This window comes from Accipiter gentilis, chromosome 12 (genome assembly GCF_929443795.1).
Source record: "Accipiter gentilis chromosome 12, bAccGen1.1, whole genome shotgun sequence".
In the NCBI taxonomy this organism is placed as follows: Eukaryota; Metazoa; Chordata; class Aves; order Accipitriformes; family Accipitridae; genus Astur; species Astur gentilis.
The window spans coordinates 7,926,317-7,943,919 of NC_064891.1; the positions used below are offsets into that span (position 1 = coordinate 7,926,317).

At 44.8% G+C, this 17,603-nt stretch overlaps 1 protein-coding gene across 12 annotated transcripts in view; it reads right to left on the reverse strand.

Annotated features, from left to right (window-relative positions):
• SLC4A4 (solute carrier family 4 member 4) overlaps window positions 1-17,603 on the reverse strand; it is a 233,190-nt gene that overhangs the window by 152,479 nt on the left and 63,108 nt on the right. For 6 of the 12 annotated variants that reach the window (XM_049814986.1, XM_049814982.1, XM_049814979.1 and 3 more), the window contains exon 1: window positions 7,428-7,795. In XM_049814986.1, coding sequence (XP_049670943.1) covers window positions 7,428-7,605 — 178 coding nt within the window. In that variant the 5' untranslated portion in view covers window positions 7,606-7,795. Of the gene's footprint in view, window positions 1-7,427; window positions 7,797-17,603 lie in introns of those variants that run through there. The other 6 variants (XM_049814985.1, XM_049814981.1, XM_049814983.1 and 3 more) reach the window with 3 other exon arrangements.

Below are 17,603 nucleotides of genomic sequence, written 5' to 3' on the forward strand. Positions count from 1 at the left end.
TCCTAATCACCGTCAATGACTGCATGGAGTAGCACATTGTCGAAAGCCTGAAGAACAACCAGCAAAGGCTGGGCACAGGTTAGCAACAAAAACAAGATATACAACTGCAACCTGCCAGGCAGAGATCTACCCAAACCACCATCCTGTTTCCTTGGGTTTGCAAAGTGCCAGGCAGCTCATACCAAGTCCTCAAAACTGCCCCGCTCTGCAGTACCACATCACGAGATGGAAAAACAGCCCCGCTGCAAGCGAACCTTGATTCCAAGGCTGCAGTTATAATTAAACATATAGAGGCTGCGGTGTGTTTTATGAAAGGCAGACTGCGGCTGGAGCCGGGGTTACTAGAAGGCTGAGCTGCTGCCAGCAAGGCATTGCAAAGGAATGCAAATAACATGGTGCTTGCCGGCGGGAGCCCCGTTCACACAAAGTCCTCCCGACACCTCTCCAGCAGCACAATGCTTCCTTCGAGGAAGCGCCTGAGCTTTCTTATGCCCCTTCTCAGCCTCTTTTTACTGCTAAGAAAGTTCTCCCGGCATTGTGCAAGCAAACAGGAACATCGCGCAAAGAAAAGGAAGGAACAGACCTTCACGAAGGCTGAGACGATGACCGAACTAGTGTATGGACTGCACTTATCCTAGCAGACTACAGAAACGACCCTAGGAAGCTATAGAAACAACGCTAGCATCAGTTTCCAGATTAAGCCCAGCTCCACTAGTTCTGGGCGTGCAGAGAGGGAAGGATGCTCCTGAGTTCCCTAGCTACACAAAGGCTGTGACTGTTTGACGTGGCCAAGCTTGAAGGAACCCAACGCCAACACGGGGTCAGGTATCTTTCACTTTCTGCCTCAATATCTTTCCCTGTTTGCCAAGTGGGTTCTGTTGTTTACCTTCGCTACTTCTCTATGCCTTGATTTATGGCATGGGGTACACCTCTTGAAGACCTGTCAATTCAGTGAACAGGCAAAACCCACGACAGTTTGCTAAATACAGCCAAACAGAGCAAACACTGGCATTATACATTTTACAGCTGCGACTGGGCCTCCCCAATATATTCTGCGTTACCTTTTAATTTTAAATATCCCAGAAAAAATCAGGAAGAGTAATCAGCACACCTGGGGCACACATTTGAAGATTGAACAAAGACTGTATCGGTTCTTCAATATCCGAAATGTCATATCCAGTATTATTGTACCTTAGAAAAGAGCTGTTGGGCAGAGGAAGGTCTGTTCAGTGGGTGGGAGAAGACAGTCAAACAAGCCTGGACTTGAATCCTAACTGAAATGACCCAGGAGAGGACCAAACCATCACGCAACCAGCAGGCGCACAGCTATACACCAGCCTACACGCATGCTGATGCTGAGCAGCACCTACAGAAACTGAAGGACGAAAGAAGAGAGGGCTTAAAAAGTGACCTTTGTGGAGTCGTTATCATGAGCACACGGAGACAAGAGAAGCCCATGCCCCTGGACTGGACTACTGCGCACTGTCCAAGCACCTGCTCTCTTTTGGTAAGGACCAGCAGCTTCAGGATGGCTCCAGTAACTGAAAACATTCACTCAGAGAAGTTGCTCCCATCAAAGGCTGTAAGGTGCCAAGTGAGGGCCATCTTTCTAATTAGCATGGCCCTCAGCAAAATTAGTTTCACCGCCAGGTCAGAGAGCTGATGATTGTTTCTAAACCCATCAGAGGTGGAAAAAAGCCAGTCACTGTCAAAATGGTATGGAAACACCTTCCTTCACTGCCACGTACCTTACGCTGATAGCATGTGTTGGTGCAAAACTTATCATTGTTTAAAAGAAAATACAACCTTTCCTTCGCAACGGGCAAACCACATCATATATTGACTCAGCTGTTCTTACAACATCTTCTCGATTTCTCCTGCGTGCACAGCCAACTTATCACTACCTTACGTAAAGTCAGTTTATCACCATCTGAACTCGGATTGCAGTTTTTCTCACAGAGCCCGGAGTAGGCGGGCATCAGCACCTTCTCACACAACCCCAGCAACTTTAAAGCTCATGCTGATTCCTGACAACAGATGAAAGACGTCGGCAGTGACCAGAACCATATCCCATGCAACAACGGGGAACACAGACGCCTGCTGGAAATTGCCAATAGTAAGCACACTCATAGATTTACTAGCATCGAGCTAACAAATGACTGAAAAGTAGTATTATCTTAATGACAAAAATTTCTGAACAAACCACTTCGTGAGGGATTCATATTTCACAGACCTCACAGCATTTGTACTACTGACTTAATTAACACACACACACACACACACACAGAAAAACTGCTCCCAACTCTTCCATAGGGATTTACCATATTACCAAAAAGTCTGCAGGGAAGTCATAGCACTGCTTCTTTTTATTTATGACAAGCCAGTTAACAGCACATTTCAGTACCCTGCAAAGCATCGTGGAGAATTAAAGCTGGAGGGAAGCTCATCTGCAATCTTTCATCCAGATACTTCAAAGTTGAGAAGATCCAAACCACCCGTCTTGTTTTCACTAGCTGCGCGGGGCAGCGTTTAGGTCCCAATCTGTGCCTGCCATTCCTAAGCTGTGCCAGCTGCTGTACACAAAGAGAGCAAAAAGGCAGTGCCGGAGTCCTCATTGTTTTGCTTTTTTTGCACGAGCAAAGTCTGACTCAGTTTTACCAAAGCAAAATACAGCCTGCTCTATCTCTGCGTATAAATTAAAGGTACCACAGAATATTAATGAAGTACATTCTGTGCTGAGATTTTATCTGATTAATTTTTTTAATCATATTTATTTCAGAAGCCATTAAAAACTCTAACTGATATGAAACAGGTCTTCTGGTTATTTCTGCAAATGGAGGTCTGCCTACAGTCACTGATCAAAAAGCTGAAGGTGGGGATGAGAGAAGAAAAAGAAAACAAAGTAAATGGGTAAATACAACTCATTCCTCCCACCTTCTACCTGCTGTTAATAAAGGTAAAGATTTTCACAGTTATCTTTGCCCTTTCAACCTCTCTCTTCATTGATCCAACCATCAAGTAATAATCTTAGGCTTATGGCATCACAAGGCTTTCTACTAGCAAAGTGCAATGACACAACAGGGTCGAGAATAGAAAGCAAGGAGGAGTAAAGTGTGGGGAGCAATCAGCTGAAATGGAAAAAGTAGTTACGGAAAGTTGTTATAAAATCCCTGGTTTAGGCTCTCTATATAGTAAATCCCATAACGATAACAGGATAATTGAAAAAGTTCCCACTGTAGCAGCATCTTTTCTTGAGTTCACTCCTACAATAGTGGTATCTAAGCAATACTCCTGAGACCTTTACTTTGCAAAGCATTTGAAATGTGGGATGAAACCCCTGACACGAGTGCTGGTCCCCGTCTCCTAATACACGCAGCCGGAGCACTCCTCCGGTGTTCCAGCAACAGAGTTGAAATCAAGGATCCTCCGCCCCACCATGAAGTCAGGGCGGCCGCAAGCCCACGGGAAGTTACGCTTAAAGAGCCAAGAATACCTTATCTCAAAGGATAAGGTGGAGCTTTACTTTTCCCCTCTTGCAAAATTGGTTATTAAGTAATCTGTTTATGTCACACATACCAGCACTCCTAACAGTGGCATTACAGCAATATGTCATTACCTTCAAGGAAAGGAACGTGCAGTGCTCTGAATGAATGGGAATGGTTTTCTCACACAGGAGGTTCAGCTTAGGGCAGTGCCTCTTCCTGATTTCCCCCCAAGAAAGCCTACATTTTTGCACTTGCTGTCCTTCCACATTCTGAACCGGACCCAGGATCCCTTGTCTCACCCAAGTCACATTTCTGGGCACTTATGCGCAACATCAGTGACAGCCAGCAAAGCAGCTCCTCATAACTAACATGTACGGAATTAATCAACTGAGCCCTCTCACTGATAAAGACAGTAGGAGGTGAGCTGGAATAGAATAATTTTCGAATGTCAACAGCTGGTATCACTAATAAAATAGCAACGCGTTCCAGTGTAGGACCACCGGACCGAGGTGCCATCTTAGAGAAGCATTAAACAATCTCTGGAACCAGGCCAAAGGGACATACTTTTGTCAGATATGTATGGTTTCTATTAACATTACATTTACTCAGCAAGGGCATGACCGACAATTGCCCCAAGCTGAAAATGTCTCAACATCCGACTGACCAGAAATGCCTGTTTTTCCCCCTCCTTAAAAAGTAAAGTCCTTCCCTCTCCCCCACACTACATAATCAAATTAGTGAGTGAGATGGTAATTCAGAGCTGCTATCTCCACCTCACAGACATAATACAAGGTCATCAGCTACCGATAAAATGACATCAGGCTGTTTATCTCTTCTTGCAAAGAACATGCAAAAGAGGGATGCTCAAAAATGACAATTTTAAAATTCTGTCTTCATCCCTTTGAAATCAAACCCACTCACAAGCAAGAAAAGCAGCCTGCTTTCTAAGCACCTTATATAAAGTTTTGCGGTAGGGTTTTCCCATCCTCTCCTGCAAACTCCTGCAGCTGGGGAATCCCCAAGTCCCACTGCCCTAACGCTCTCTTCTGATAAAGGTTACAATTCTCCTTTCCTTAGCAGAGGGGAAAGAAAATGGTCTCTCCTCTCTGCCCAGGGCTTTTTTTTTTTTTCCTACAAATTTAGTGAAATTAAGAGTAGCTTTAAAGAGCCTTCCCGAGAAATTTGATCAATATTGACTGCTAGGTGCAAAAAATTATTCCAAGAGGAATGGAGAGAACAGGCAAGAGAGGCAAACAACTTCATATGTATGTTGTTTCCTCACTAAAGTAGACTAAAAATAAAAATTATCAGAAAAATACACCTGGCAGTAACAATTCTGCTCGCTGTTACCTTCTTCTACAGGGGATGCAAGTACTGTAAGCCTTTTAGAAAAGCAAGTTATAACCATACCATGAAAGTGGCTGGAGCAATGGAGAGCACTTCAGAGCTAACACCTTCAGGTCTCCAGACGAACGCTCTCCTCCTTGAAACCACTCCACTTGCAGTGCAGAAATCTACCAGCAAGACTTAAAAGCATCTGCACCAAGGGTCAGCCAAAGGTCTTCAACCTGACATTTTAGCCCTTCCATTGGGTCTTAAACTGAAAAGAGTGTAGATTTAGATTGGATATAAGGAAGACATTCTTGACCATGAGGGTGGGGAGGCACGGAGGTTGCCCAGAGAAGTTGTGGATGCCCCATGCCTGTAAGTGTTCAAGGTCAGCTTGGATGGGGCTTTGAGCAACCTGGTCTAGTGGAAGGTGTCCCTGCCCGTAGCAGGTAAGATGGACTAGACGGTCTTTAAAAGGTCCCTTCCAACCCAAACCATTCTGTGAGTCTACAGTTCATTCTATACACGCAGACTATGACTGTACACAGGGTGCACGTGTGCATAATAGATACACATGTACATTAAATGTACTTATATACAGAGTGCCCGTATGTGTAGAGTTAGATGTAGCTGAGGACATGCACAGAATCATAGAATCATTTAGGTTGGAAATCTTCGCCTCTAAGGCAAATACGATCTCTTCCAGGTGCCAAAGCCTTTAATGATTACTTGCGCTGTGCCAACGCCCCAAATTTGCCAGGTATGCCGTGAATTCAAGGCTGTCCCACTCCAGAAGAGTGGAGCGAACGGCTGAGCAGCAACTCACTGCCCGAATCATACACGCACCATACGTGCACGGTGGCACTGACAGATGCTCCCGCGTCAGCACCGGCCCCGCCACAGACAGCAGCTCCTTTTGTGATTTAGCTAGGTCATTCGCAGAAGCCTGGCAAGAATCAAGGCGCTGCCTTTAGCACGAACAAGGGAATTAGCTGGTTACACAGCTCCGAGTCTGTCCGGAGGCTCGGACAAGCAGCTACAGTTCTCAGAGGCCTGTCGTCTGCTATCAGAAATACTTGTTTCACCTCCTCTTCTCCTTACCCCAGCAAGATGAACTGCAAGCGGTCTGTTAGCCCAACTAAATCAAATGAGGCTATCTACATTGAAATAGGGAGATAAACACACCACATGTACAAATATTACTTAATAGTGTTCACCACAACCTTTTTCACAGCACCTGCAGACAATGAAAAGGACACTCCCGCACTGCCCTTCACAAACAACAATTTGTATTATATTGCTGGAGTGTCACGCATGGGCAAGACACACCACAACAGCATGTGGCAACATTTAAGATACTAAAATGTAAGAGATGTTCTCCCTCCCTCTCCTCTGAAATGTTTCTGCTGTGCCAAAGTGTCAATTATTCTACAAGTAAAAGGCTAATACAAAAAGCCTGTCATTCTGACCCTGCAGACGGCAAATGGCCTAATTAAACCCAACGTGATGATTTATAGCTACTGAGCACAGACTTCTTCATACAAGAGAGGAAAAAAACACAGGCTTTCTCATAGAAATGTCTGATTTGATTTGCTGCAAGTGTTCTAATTTATCTTTTTGGAGATTATTTTCTTTCATACTGCTTGATCCTTTACCGTCTGTTACCGGTGACAATGACATGGCTGTAACGCTGCACTTTCCAAAACATTTTAAACCAAAAAGCCACAGGCATTTGTTTGCAAATAGAGAAATTAGAATAAAATTACGTACCTAAGTCAAGAGGGGAAGGATAGCACCGTGAGGTGAAATGCTGGCCTCCTTTCCCTTCTAGGTAGAGTACATACCCTATTGTCCTTGCCTCCTTCTCCCCCACTAGTTTATCAAGCACACAGTCAAATGATCCTCATAAAACAAGAAAGAATTTGCTGCAAATAATTCATTTCTATCAGACTAATAATTGTCCACAAACAACCTTGAACTAAACTCCTTTAAATTCCTTTTACCTTTGGGATTTCATAACATTTTTAGTTAGAGAGAAAACTAAAGCACTTTCAAAGGAGTCTACTCTTTTCCTAAAAAGTGAGGAAACTGTTCGCTCTGTTAAAAAGTTCCTCTTCAAGGAAAAAACCTTCTCTTTACGCCTCCTAAGGCATAATGTCCACTTGCCACCTTATGTCCACCCCCTCGGTACAAATTCTGCTGGTTTTTCCAGTTTGCTTCTCCATCTGTGACACCTGCCACCGTATTCCAGCCCTTCCAGGTGCAGTGGTGATATGCAAACGTTGCCAAAACTATATTCAGAGAGGAAAGAAAAACAAATAGCTCCAATATTTCACAGCCACTACACAAGACACAGCAAAGATGATTTTGTGGGAAGTGGAAATGCGTGCAAGCAGCATATAACAAAACATTCCCTCCTGAACTGAAAAAGAGGGTTTCTTTAAAAAGTCAGTTTCACCCTGATCAAGCTTACTGGTGTTTCAGTCAATTTTAGGATTAATTACTCAACAAAACAAAGGCACCTTTTTTCTCTGCTATCCGACTGTACCAATTTTACATACGAATACAAATTGTGAAGGCACCCTTTCGCCCCAGCAGCCCAAGATTTCTTACCTTCCACTTCTTCTTCATCACATACATGTTTAAGGAAGGAAGCCCCTCTATCCAGTACTGCCTCGTCCTCCATCCTATAGTAATAGAAAAGAAAAAAAGAATGCTCAGACTTCTCCTGGAGCGAGCTATTTGAACCAGCCCAGGTCCTGGGCAGGTTAACTTGCAAGCTGTTGTTCATGTTCCTGTGGGCACTTCTGCTCTCCTTCCAGTGCCTGCTGTTCCTTCATAGAGCTCCTTTCAAATGGCGTTTGGTTTAAGCTGGCCTCATGTAGCTCGAATTCTAACCTTGAGAGGACATCAGTGGTGACAAGTGTGAGAAAGGTAATCCCAGCTAGAAGTCTATGGGTTTTTTCCTGTTTCTTGTTTCTTTTTTTTTTTTCCTCCTCCTTTTTCCTTTTTTTTTTCTAAAAAGGACGTCTAGACACACAGGCAAGTTTGGGACTGTCTACACAATAGCCAAGAGTTTGTGGAATTCCAGTTTCGCAGGCAAGCACGCATACTACACGCAGACATCGACACACGTTCGAATGCACAGTAGGAGACCAGCCTTAGGCAGCCTCTTAATACCAGCAAAGCACACTTGTCTGTTGGGAGGCAAGCTTTGTGTCACATGTTGGCCTTACAGAAATCTGACATACGAGGATTATCCCGAGACCGAGCTACAGTAAGTCAGACCATCACGGCAGTCATTTATGTGTGTCACCCATTCATTCATCCATTTGGGGACAGGTTTTAGTAGTTGCCTTCTCTCCCCTCCTGTTTTCTCTCCACCTCTTATCTGCTTCTCTGTATAAAACAGACTCCTAATTCTACGCCCCTGCCACAAAATTCCCCCTGAGGCGCTGCCCAGAACTCCGGCTGCTGTATTTCACGCACAGAATAAGACCCTGCACGCTTTCCAAGGGTTCACCTGCAAATTCGCTTTTGACGGGTAAATACAAAAATTATAAGATAATGAAGAAAACAATTCTAGCTATATTAACGAATCTCCTCTCATATTGCTTGGAGGCTAAGCACACATTTGCTGCCCTGTGGAAGTTTTCTATCTTAATACAACTGGAGACTAAGCTGGTAACCTGTTTTCCTACCAATGGCAAGAAAGAGGCATATGTGGGTAATGATTGAAAAACAACACCTTTTCCCTAGATGGAATAGGGACAAACTCGGTACAGAAAGAGACAAAGCTTTCACAACTTCTTCACATCCATATCACTTCCACTTGTGATCCCGCAAGATCCTCCAAGTGCAGTAGCAGCAAACAGTTTTTTAAGGGCACGTTCAAACTCAGGAGAGTATAAAAACTGAATGGATGAATACCAAGAAATCAGAACGAGTGAGGGTATCTACCTTGCATGTTGATGCCTACCTGAAAAAACAAATTCAGGCACAAAAGAAAGTACCAGAGCCCTCATTTTCTGGCTGCTGTGCTCCTACTTTCATTCTCCCATCTTTGCCAAGTTTCCCTCCACCTCAAGCACCTTTACTAGCACGCCGTTGGCCTTATCGTTGGCTCTTAGTCCACAGCTCAACTCCCATGACCAAGTCTCAAATACATCACAGATAAAAAAGAACAAAGCAAAACAGCTCAGATTCAAACCCACTAATCATATGGAAATACACATTTTGCATTTGGATTATGGGATGGCAGCAAATAATACAGCACCATCTCCAAAAATGAACATGAGCATCAGCTCCTAAGTTTAAGTCCAATTCAGACATGTGAAACGAGGCCCACCTCCCCTTCACACAGGCTCTTTCTGTCCGCAAGGTCTACCAGAGACCCAGAAGCCAAAGGATTTGGAGAACAAATTTCTCTGACTTGAGAAAGGTACCATTCCACAAGCAGCTGCTGCCCTGCACGAAGGGGTAGGATGTGCTTCTTGCCCATAAAACACACAAAGCCAGCACTCAGGCACACACACAGAAGCCTTCCCTGAAAGCTCTGGTTCTTCATTAAATTATTCAAGACTATTTATGCATCTTTTCTAAGGCAACAAAAGGGAACGTATGTCATGGATGCTTTTGCCCGTTTGCAACGGTTATGAAGGCACACCCCGATGGTTTTATTTTATTTTATTTTTCCCCCCCAAAGCAGCACAGTAGCTACTTGCTATAAACACAACTGAAAACATCTGGAACAGATGGGAGCGGATTTCCAGCCCGAACACAACCGCACGCACTTTATTACTCCGTAAAGTCTGTTCTTACAGTTTCACGCACAACGTGCCCTGGCATTCACCTCCTTTCCCTGAGTACCGACACATTCGGGCCCCTCGGCTTGCGCGTATGTGCGCAACCAAAGCTGCGCAGCCCGCAGCCCATGCTAAAATCCCAGTTTCAAAGGCCAGTTTCCCCAGTCTTAGGCAAAGGCAGCTGAGAGGCAACAGTACAGGCACAGTGGGGGGAGAGGGAGAAAAGAGGGGAAAGGAAGGGAATAATTTCCACTGCCTGCAAGGAATACAGTGCTGAAAATTCAGCGGGTTCCATCCACCTAGCAACATCTCTGCTCAAATTCCCCACCACAGCAGTGCATCCTCCCAGCATCACCCTGCCCACTGCTGTGCCCCGCTTGCTGCTCAGCATCCAAGGCAGCACCTCGCCACGGGCAGCAGGAACGGACCCCCCAGCTTCCCCCCTTGCCCTCCCAGTAACGGCACCTTTCCTCCCTTGGATCACTTTATCACATTTAAACAGCTGCGCTTTCTAGCTGCAGAGGGTTGGAAAACTGCTTACGACACATGGTGAGGATGATGCTTTCCCCGAAACGCGTGCAGAGCGGATCCGAAGGAGCTGGGGGGTTTAAAGGGCCAGGAATAGAGCTTGGGTCGCCTTGGCACGGCGCCCCGACTCTAATCCGCAGGAGTCTAGTGATTAGACTCCCAAGCGCCACCTCCCTTGACTTGGTCTTTTCTGCCCTTCTCGGATTACCGCAGGATTTCTTGAGGCCAAAATCTAGCAAAAAAAAAAACCCCATCCTTTATGAATTGGCACAGGGGAAATATTTCAGCCCCCCTGGGATTTTTCAAATAACATGAAATGGAAGTTGCAGAAATGAAAAAAAAAAACAAACAAAAAAACAACCAACAAACACCACACACGTGAAACAGCAAGAAAATCTCCCCTTGGGTCTTCAGGGGAAAACTGGTAGAGTCCTATCCATGAAGCACTGCAGCAAGAAAAGGTATTTTCACCATCCCATGGAAGAGACAGACACACTGGAGAGAAGAAAGGGTGGACGTTTTTCTTAGGGCCTCTGAACAGAAATGTGCCTTAGTTTAAGCCTAGTTTACCAGCTCCTTGTAGTAAGGTAAAAAGCATGGGACATTCAGACACTTTTTATCTAGATCCCCATCCTCATTACTGCTACAGCAAGGTTTTGGGAACAAACCTAAAAAATTAATTAAAAAAGATTGGGTTTCTATTTTCAGGGTCTAGATCTGAGCAAGCCATGTACTCTGGCCAAATATACTCAAGTGAAAAAATATGAGCTGCTTGAGTAATTGGCCTCCCCGGGTAGATAATTAGATCGGTACGAAACATTTTTAGAAATGACATGATGTGTCAATAGGATATTAACAAGAGTCACACATAGCCTACCCAACACAGCATGCAACTCAAACCTAAAATTGCAGACCACTCACAGATACAGCTCAGAGAAATATTCTGCCAGACTACTCAGAAAGAACAAGACCAACTTAATACTAACAGGGATCCCAGGCTTCATAATGGAGAGGAAAGTCAGTATAAAACGGGTGAAAGTGAAGGAAATCAAATAGCACAAAGCAGAAAAGAAGATGAAAAGTCTATTCTCTAGCAAGCAGAGCACACTCTGAGAAATGAGCAAGTATGTTTGCCTCTCTGCTCCAGCTAACTTTCGAGGTTTCTGAGTGTTCAGCATTAGCACAGCAAACCTGATGTGGGTTCTAAAGGAAAAGCGCTGTGGCTCAAAACCCAATTGTTGGTGATAGGCTAAAAAAAGAAGAAAAAAATTACTTAAAACTCCTTATCTCCTTCCCTTTGCCTACCCTTATCTGACAGTCTCTGTTTTGCCCATCACAGTGTAAAATCGTCCTGCGGGTCTCCTTCTTACAGCACCGAACGCTTGCAACACATCTTCCGAGCAGTCTAAAGCAGCAAAGTAAGCTCAGCTTTACTGTGCCCGGTCCTAAGCGAGGCAGAGACCCGAGGCCAGCCCTCCTCTCCCTCCTCCCAGATGGAGCCCTAGGAGATGGAGTGCTGCCACCGCCCGGCCCCGCCAGTCATCAACGTTGACAGTCATCAACGCCAAGTGCTTTTTATAACTTTGTAATTGATGACGGGAGAAGAGGGAAACGAGCATTTGGCATTAATAAAGCAGAAGGGCTGATGCGGCAGCGCGAGCCGTTGCGTGGGGATGCAACTCGCTGGAGCGAAGAAAACGCGTTAGTGTCGCTGGAGAGCAAGAAAGAAGAGTTATTACTTGCTGATAAGCTTTTACGATTCTGGCCGTTTCAAATGTCTTTTGCAATGAGGAAGAAACTCCAGCAAACTCTGGAATGAACAAAGAAAAAGAAAAGAAAAAAAAAAAAAAAAAAAACATGGAGCCAGCTCTGTAACTGAAACAGCATAATGCAGAGCCTGTGTGAAAGTCACATTTACAGAGCAATCCTTTTGCAATAAGCCAGGGCGCAGAGTGTGTCAACGGCTTCAGGGAGGAGAGAGGATTGCAAACATTGGGTCACAGAGCAGCAACGCCTGCTGGCCGAAACAGCAGCCCCGACAGTCTGGCTCCAAAAGGGGTCACGTCAAACCCGCTCACCAAAACACGCCTGCCCGGCCACGCAGCACGGCAGCTCCTGCTCCGCAGCTCTTCCAGGCAGGTGTGCGGAAGCCGCCTCCGTTCGTGGGCAAGTCGAGCGAAATAAGATCTCCCCAAGCGTGCAGAATCAGTCACCCTCGTCTGCTTCTCAGAGCCGGCCATCGTTTACCTGTCAAGACTTTTTCCCTCAGAAAACTGCTATCCATGAACTGGAGCAGGAGCACGACGGACAGGGGTGCTGGAGGAGAAGAGCGACGAACGCAAGTAAAGAGCACACCGGGGATCGCTGGCTGAGCTGTTTGGCAGGTCTCGCAATCCCACAGGGACTACACCTGAATCCACACACAAAGGACTCCTGCACCTCTGCAATTCCCCCGCTCCGCTGCCAGGAACAAACTCGGAGCGACCCACGTGCACATACCCATCGGCTGCAGTTTTGCTGCTGGTAATCGCGACCGGAGCTCGCGACAAGAAATGCGATGTGGCTTGCGAGGAACAGCCGTGGGTACAAGCATGGCCCCACTCTGCGCCGCTCCCCACGAGGTGCAAGAGGCTGCTCATGACAACCGAGCCGGCGTTCAGAATCCTTCACCAGACTGAGACAAGTCCTCCACCGCCAACGCTACCCGTGACAAGCAACATCTTCAACCTTCAATGACAAATGGAGCAACGCAACCATCAGCTAGGCTTGGAGGCTCACCAAGATGGGACACACGGGGCCTGGACCTCAGTAGATAGAAGAGCCACCAAAGGCTTCCCCATCAGTGACAACCGGTGCCTTCACCAAGCCACCCAAGCTAGATGCCAAGCATGTGTGTACGTGTGCGTGTATCCCACAGATAATGAGTCAATAAGCTAAACAGGCTTCTTCTGTCAACAGGCTGTGCAGAGACAGAGATAACGTTATTTCTTCTCTCTGCAACCTGCGAAGCATTCAGACGCTGCGACAATAGTGGCCAAGTAAACAGGAAACTAGGAAGGAGACTTGGTCCCAGCTGATGCTCTCACAGCCCGTACACAAATGCTTGAATAAACAGACCTTATATGACTGATTCCTTTTTAGAGGCTAGATGAGTTTTTTTTTTCTCACATAACTTGCATATGGGCTCTATCACACAGAAAAACGAGCCTCTGACTATACTCAGCACGGTCTGGTTGATGCACTTTTAGAACACATTGCCAAAATTCATCTCGGATGCATTTTCCCCTGTCAGCGCTAAAACAGCATTTATTTACATGCTTTCTCAGCAAAAGGTTGTACTCACCAGGAGCAGAGGAGGACAGCAGCCTCTGCTTTCTGCAGAAAGAACCTGCACTATAATATTTTTTAAATTTATAATATTTTTAAATCCAAACATAAACCCAGCTTCTTTTAAAGTAACTCTCAATAATCAGCAGGGAACTAATAGCCAAGATACTGCTTTGCACAATGCAATCGAGTGGAGCAGCTCTTCACCCTCCTGCAGACTTGTTGTCTCAACGGAAAACACCATTTCCCTCTCCAGAGCAATGCCAACCATCTCCTGTACAGAACTGCAAGACAACTGCAAAAGCTACAAGGCTAAAATCTGCAAATGCAAGCAAGGTGCTAAAGCACCATTTTTTCTGACAAGGTAGGACACGGAGGAGAAGGCTGGAACATACGCAACCTCGAGGAAGCATTGACTGTTCATTTGGTTTGGGCTGTGCTTTGCCTTTTTGCAGTACCAACTCCCAATTTTCTAGTTCCAATGAACTGCCAGCACGTGTCGGACCATGATACATGCAACACGGTTGATGATTAATTGCACATGCTGTAGTGAAACAAGGAGGAAGCAAAAAGTAAGAAAACTTTGCAAGTTAATCCTCTTATTACCAATTTAGAAGGAACAGCACATTCTGGATTACCCATCTTTTCAAAGGGCATGTGAAAACTCAAAGGTTTGCTGTCACTTGCTCGTGTCTCTCAAGCATGAGAGTGACATACTGTCACTGGTTCTGTGTCTTTGCATACAGCTGCAAGACCGCTTTTCAGATTGCATGCTATTTCACCTTTTTTTTTTTTTTAAACCACTCTCAAGCTCAGTATGTTCTTGAGAATAAGTTATTTAAATAGACGCATTCTCTCAGTGCTGCTTTGTCCCTCAGAAACCTCGTTTCTGAGCGGTTGCCTCCCCATCAGCATTTTGGACAATGTTTTCTGTAGGCAGCCATTTGCCTTTACACTGCTGCCCATTCATTCGACTCAAGTATTTTCCCTGTCCACTGACAAGGTGGTCTCGTCAGCAGGTTCTGAAGACCTAGGGGAAACCACAAACCAAAGCTACTGGGTGTGCCTGATCAATCAGGCAGCAGCAAGTAGAATACAAACCTCGACAGAGGTTATGTGCTTGAAGTGTCTTGGTCATATGGCTCTCACTCTGGAGAAAGTAGCCCATTTGTTCACTAGCACTGTGCCATGCTATTTAGATTACTCTAAGTGGGCTTAGTATTAATGAGACATTTTTGAAAATGGGGGGGGCAGGTATAGGGGGCAGGGACTTCTATTGGGTTTGGTTTTTCATAAATTCCTGATTAAGTCATGTCATTGTTAATGTGAAATGCCTCACTCTACAGAAGTGTTCTCAGGGATTGAAATTAAGTCCCATTATAGGATTTAAATACAAGTCTCAGTTCTTGACTAAATCTTGTTTTCAAAAACTCTTACTGACTGGAACGTCAAGAACCTAAAAGTTTATCTCAACTCACAGGTGAAGCCTGTGACAGCACCTTCCTGAAACCAACTCAAGAATTATCTGAATTGATTTTAACAAAGTGAGTTCTACCATTCAGATTTCAATTTAAATCTCTAACAACTTCAGAATAACTCTTCAACCTGCATACGTTCCAAAACTGAAATAACTACTAGGAAAAATAATCAGGAGTGAATGAAATTGAAGCTTTCTTCTGCACAAACAATTGAGCAACACTATCAAAACACAGGGAAATACAAGGGGGATATTGGCACTGGACCCTAGGGTAGGTGTAGCAGTTGAAGCCATTGTTTTATTATGTTTAGATTGCTTACCATAAAATGACACAACTCTATAAAAACTTGACAAAGTCAGCTGCCTGTTTGTTTTCATTTCCCTCTCTTAAGGGAAACCACGGACCTGTAACTGGAGACATACCAGCAAGGAGAGGTCTACATCTCATTCAAGCTTAATTTGAAAACTGGAGCTTCTCAGTTAAAGCCCTCTCTCCAACAGGACACAGTGAACCTCTGCAGCTGAGCACCTGGTTCCTGACATGTCCACATACGTCTGCTATATTCGATGTAGCTAGAGCCAGGAAAGGGTATAGAGACATTCTGAAAGGAATTCAAGATTGCACTTACGTAGGAGCTTTATGAGATCAGCCAATCAATGGGAAGAAGTGATTTCGGCCTGCAAATATTATATCCGTTTGAGGCTAACATAAACCAGACATTTTTGTAGCTTCATTTGCTGCAAAGCATGAAATATAAATCACAGAAAAGTTTCCTCTAGAGGCAGAATGCTGTCAGGTTTTAAACCCACAAGCAGTGGTGGATTTTTCCTAAAAATTATTATTTCAAGACAGCCTGCAGGATCTGATTCTTTTTTTTGCCATTTATTACCATGACAATGTCATGTCCTGCAGTATTTTTGTTACAGTTCTACGCCTTACAGGCAACTTCTTACTCGACCATGTTTTACACATCCAGTCAGCTATCCCGACAATTTTTTTGTTTTGCATACTAGTGGAAAACAGAACAGAGTTCAATTTTGGCATGAAAAAGTTCCTAAAATCCCCCACCTGCTTCAAAGCATTTGCTTGGGAAAAAAGGCTTAGCAAGTTCTTATTAGTAGTTTAAAAAAATGGGAAAGTGGCAGGAGGAGAGAGTGCATTTCAGGAGTGGACTAAACAAGAAGGCTAACGTGAAAAGATGACTTCAAGCCATACAGCGTATGTTTGCCCCACTTAAAGAAAACTAGGCAGTGTACAACAGATTTATAATTTAGCGCATGACTGGAGGCTCAGTAAACCTTAGATGAAACTGCTCCAGAGAGCTGATTTATGAGAGCATTTTCATGTGCTCTTCAACTAAACCCGTGTCTACTTAAAAACAATCCTGTTTTATTAAGTAGTTGCTCTTTGTTCAAGCCTCGTGTAAGAGCTCTTTTCGAGAAATCTGTGCCAAAGTGTATTGTGTCATAAGACTAGGTATCATGGACTAAGAACTGCCTGCAATATTACAAGCATGCATTTCACATCAGCTCAGCACGCAACTTTAAAACGGGTGGAAGACTTGATAAGTGCATAATAGACAGGGGATCTGTATACAACTATATATAAAAATAACCAGATATATAAACCCAGACAAAGAAACAGCAACTGTGGGAAATCCTTCCAGCATCTGCTGAATATTGCCTACAGAGAGCCTCAAAAGGCAAGGTATGGGCAGCTTGGACCCGACACAGCGTTTCCTACCTACAGACAAGGATGTTAAAGTGGGCGTCTCGGTCCTGCCAGACTGCCTTTCCAAAGAAAAAAGTTATCTGAAATGGGAGTTCCTCGGCTTAAGTCCATTTCCCACTCAGCGAAAGAACAGGCAGTGTGTACAGTGTGGGGTGGGGCAGCACACCCAGTGGCACCATTAACCCAGATCTGGTTTTCTCCTGGGAAAACAATCCGGCGCTCTCAATCCCAGTATCCCAGCAAGCCGCTCCTGCACTCATCCTCCCATGGGACTGTTTCGGGGGAAAGTGTCTTCTCCGTAACGATAACTCCCAGCACACAAAATACCCCCAATTAACACAACATGTGTGAGACAAGCTTAGATCTTCATTGCACTTCTGTAATTAGAATTTGGAGCTTGTCCCTTCCTTCAGGCTTCATGCTTTCAAATGTACAACTCCTAGAGCTGCACATTTTCCTCCCCATCACCTCCCCAAGCATCTCTGAGATGCTGAAGTCATTCTAAAAGCATCACAAAACTCTGGACCACCAACATTAATATCGAGCCTGATCCAGGCCAGGCCCCAGCCAAGCATGCAGTACAGAACGTATGCTGGCTTTACTGGGAGGAGGACAGACAATACCTGATCCAGCACAAAGCTTGACTGGCAGAGGCAGAAAGCCTGGTTGTATAAAACGTTTTGGACATATCTGAAGCAGCCAAGGGAGCTAATGCACTTTCAGCACTTCACAGAGTGCAGTCACAGCACTTCTGATCCAATTCTCGGCGTTTTGAAGCGATAAGCAGTCTCACGATATGCCAGTTTCAAAAACATAATCCAGCATAAAGGATATTTTTAACATGGATAATTTCAGTAATCTGCTTCAACACTCAACCTCATACACAGTCCATGTGGCACACATGACCACCACAGAATGGC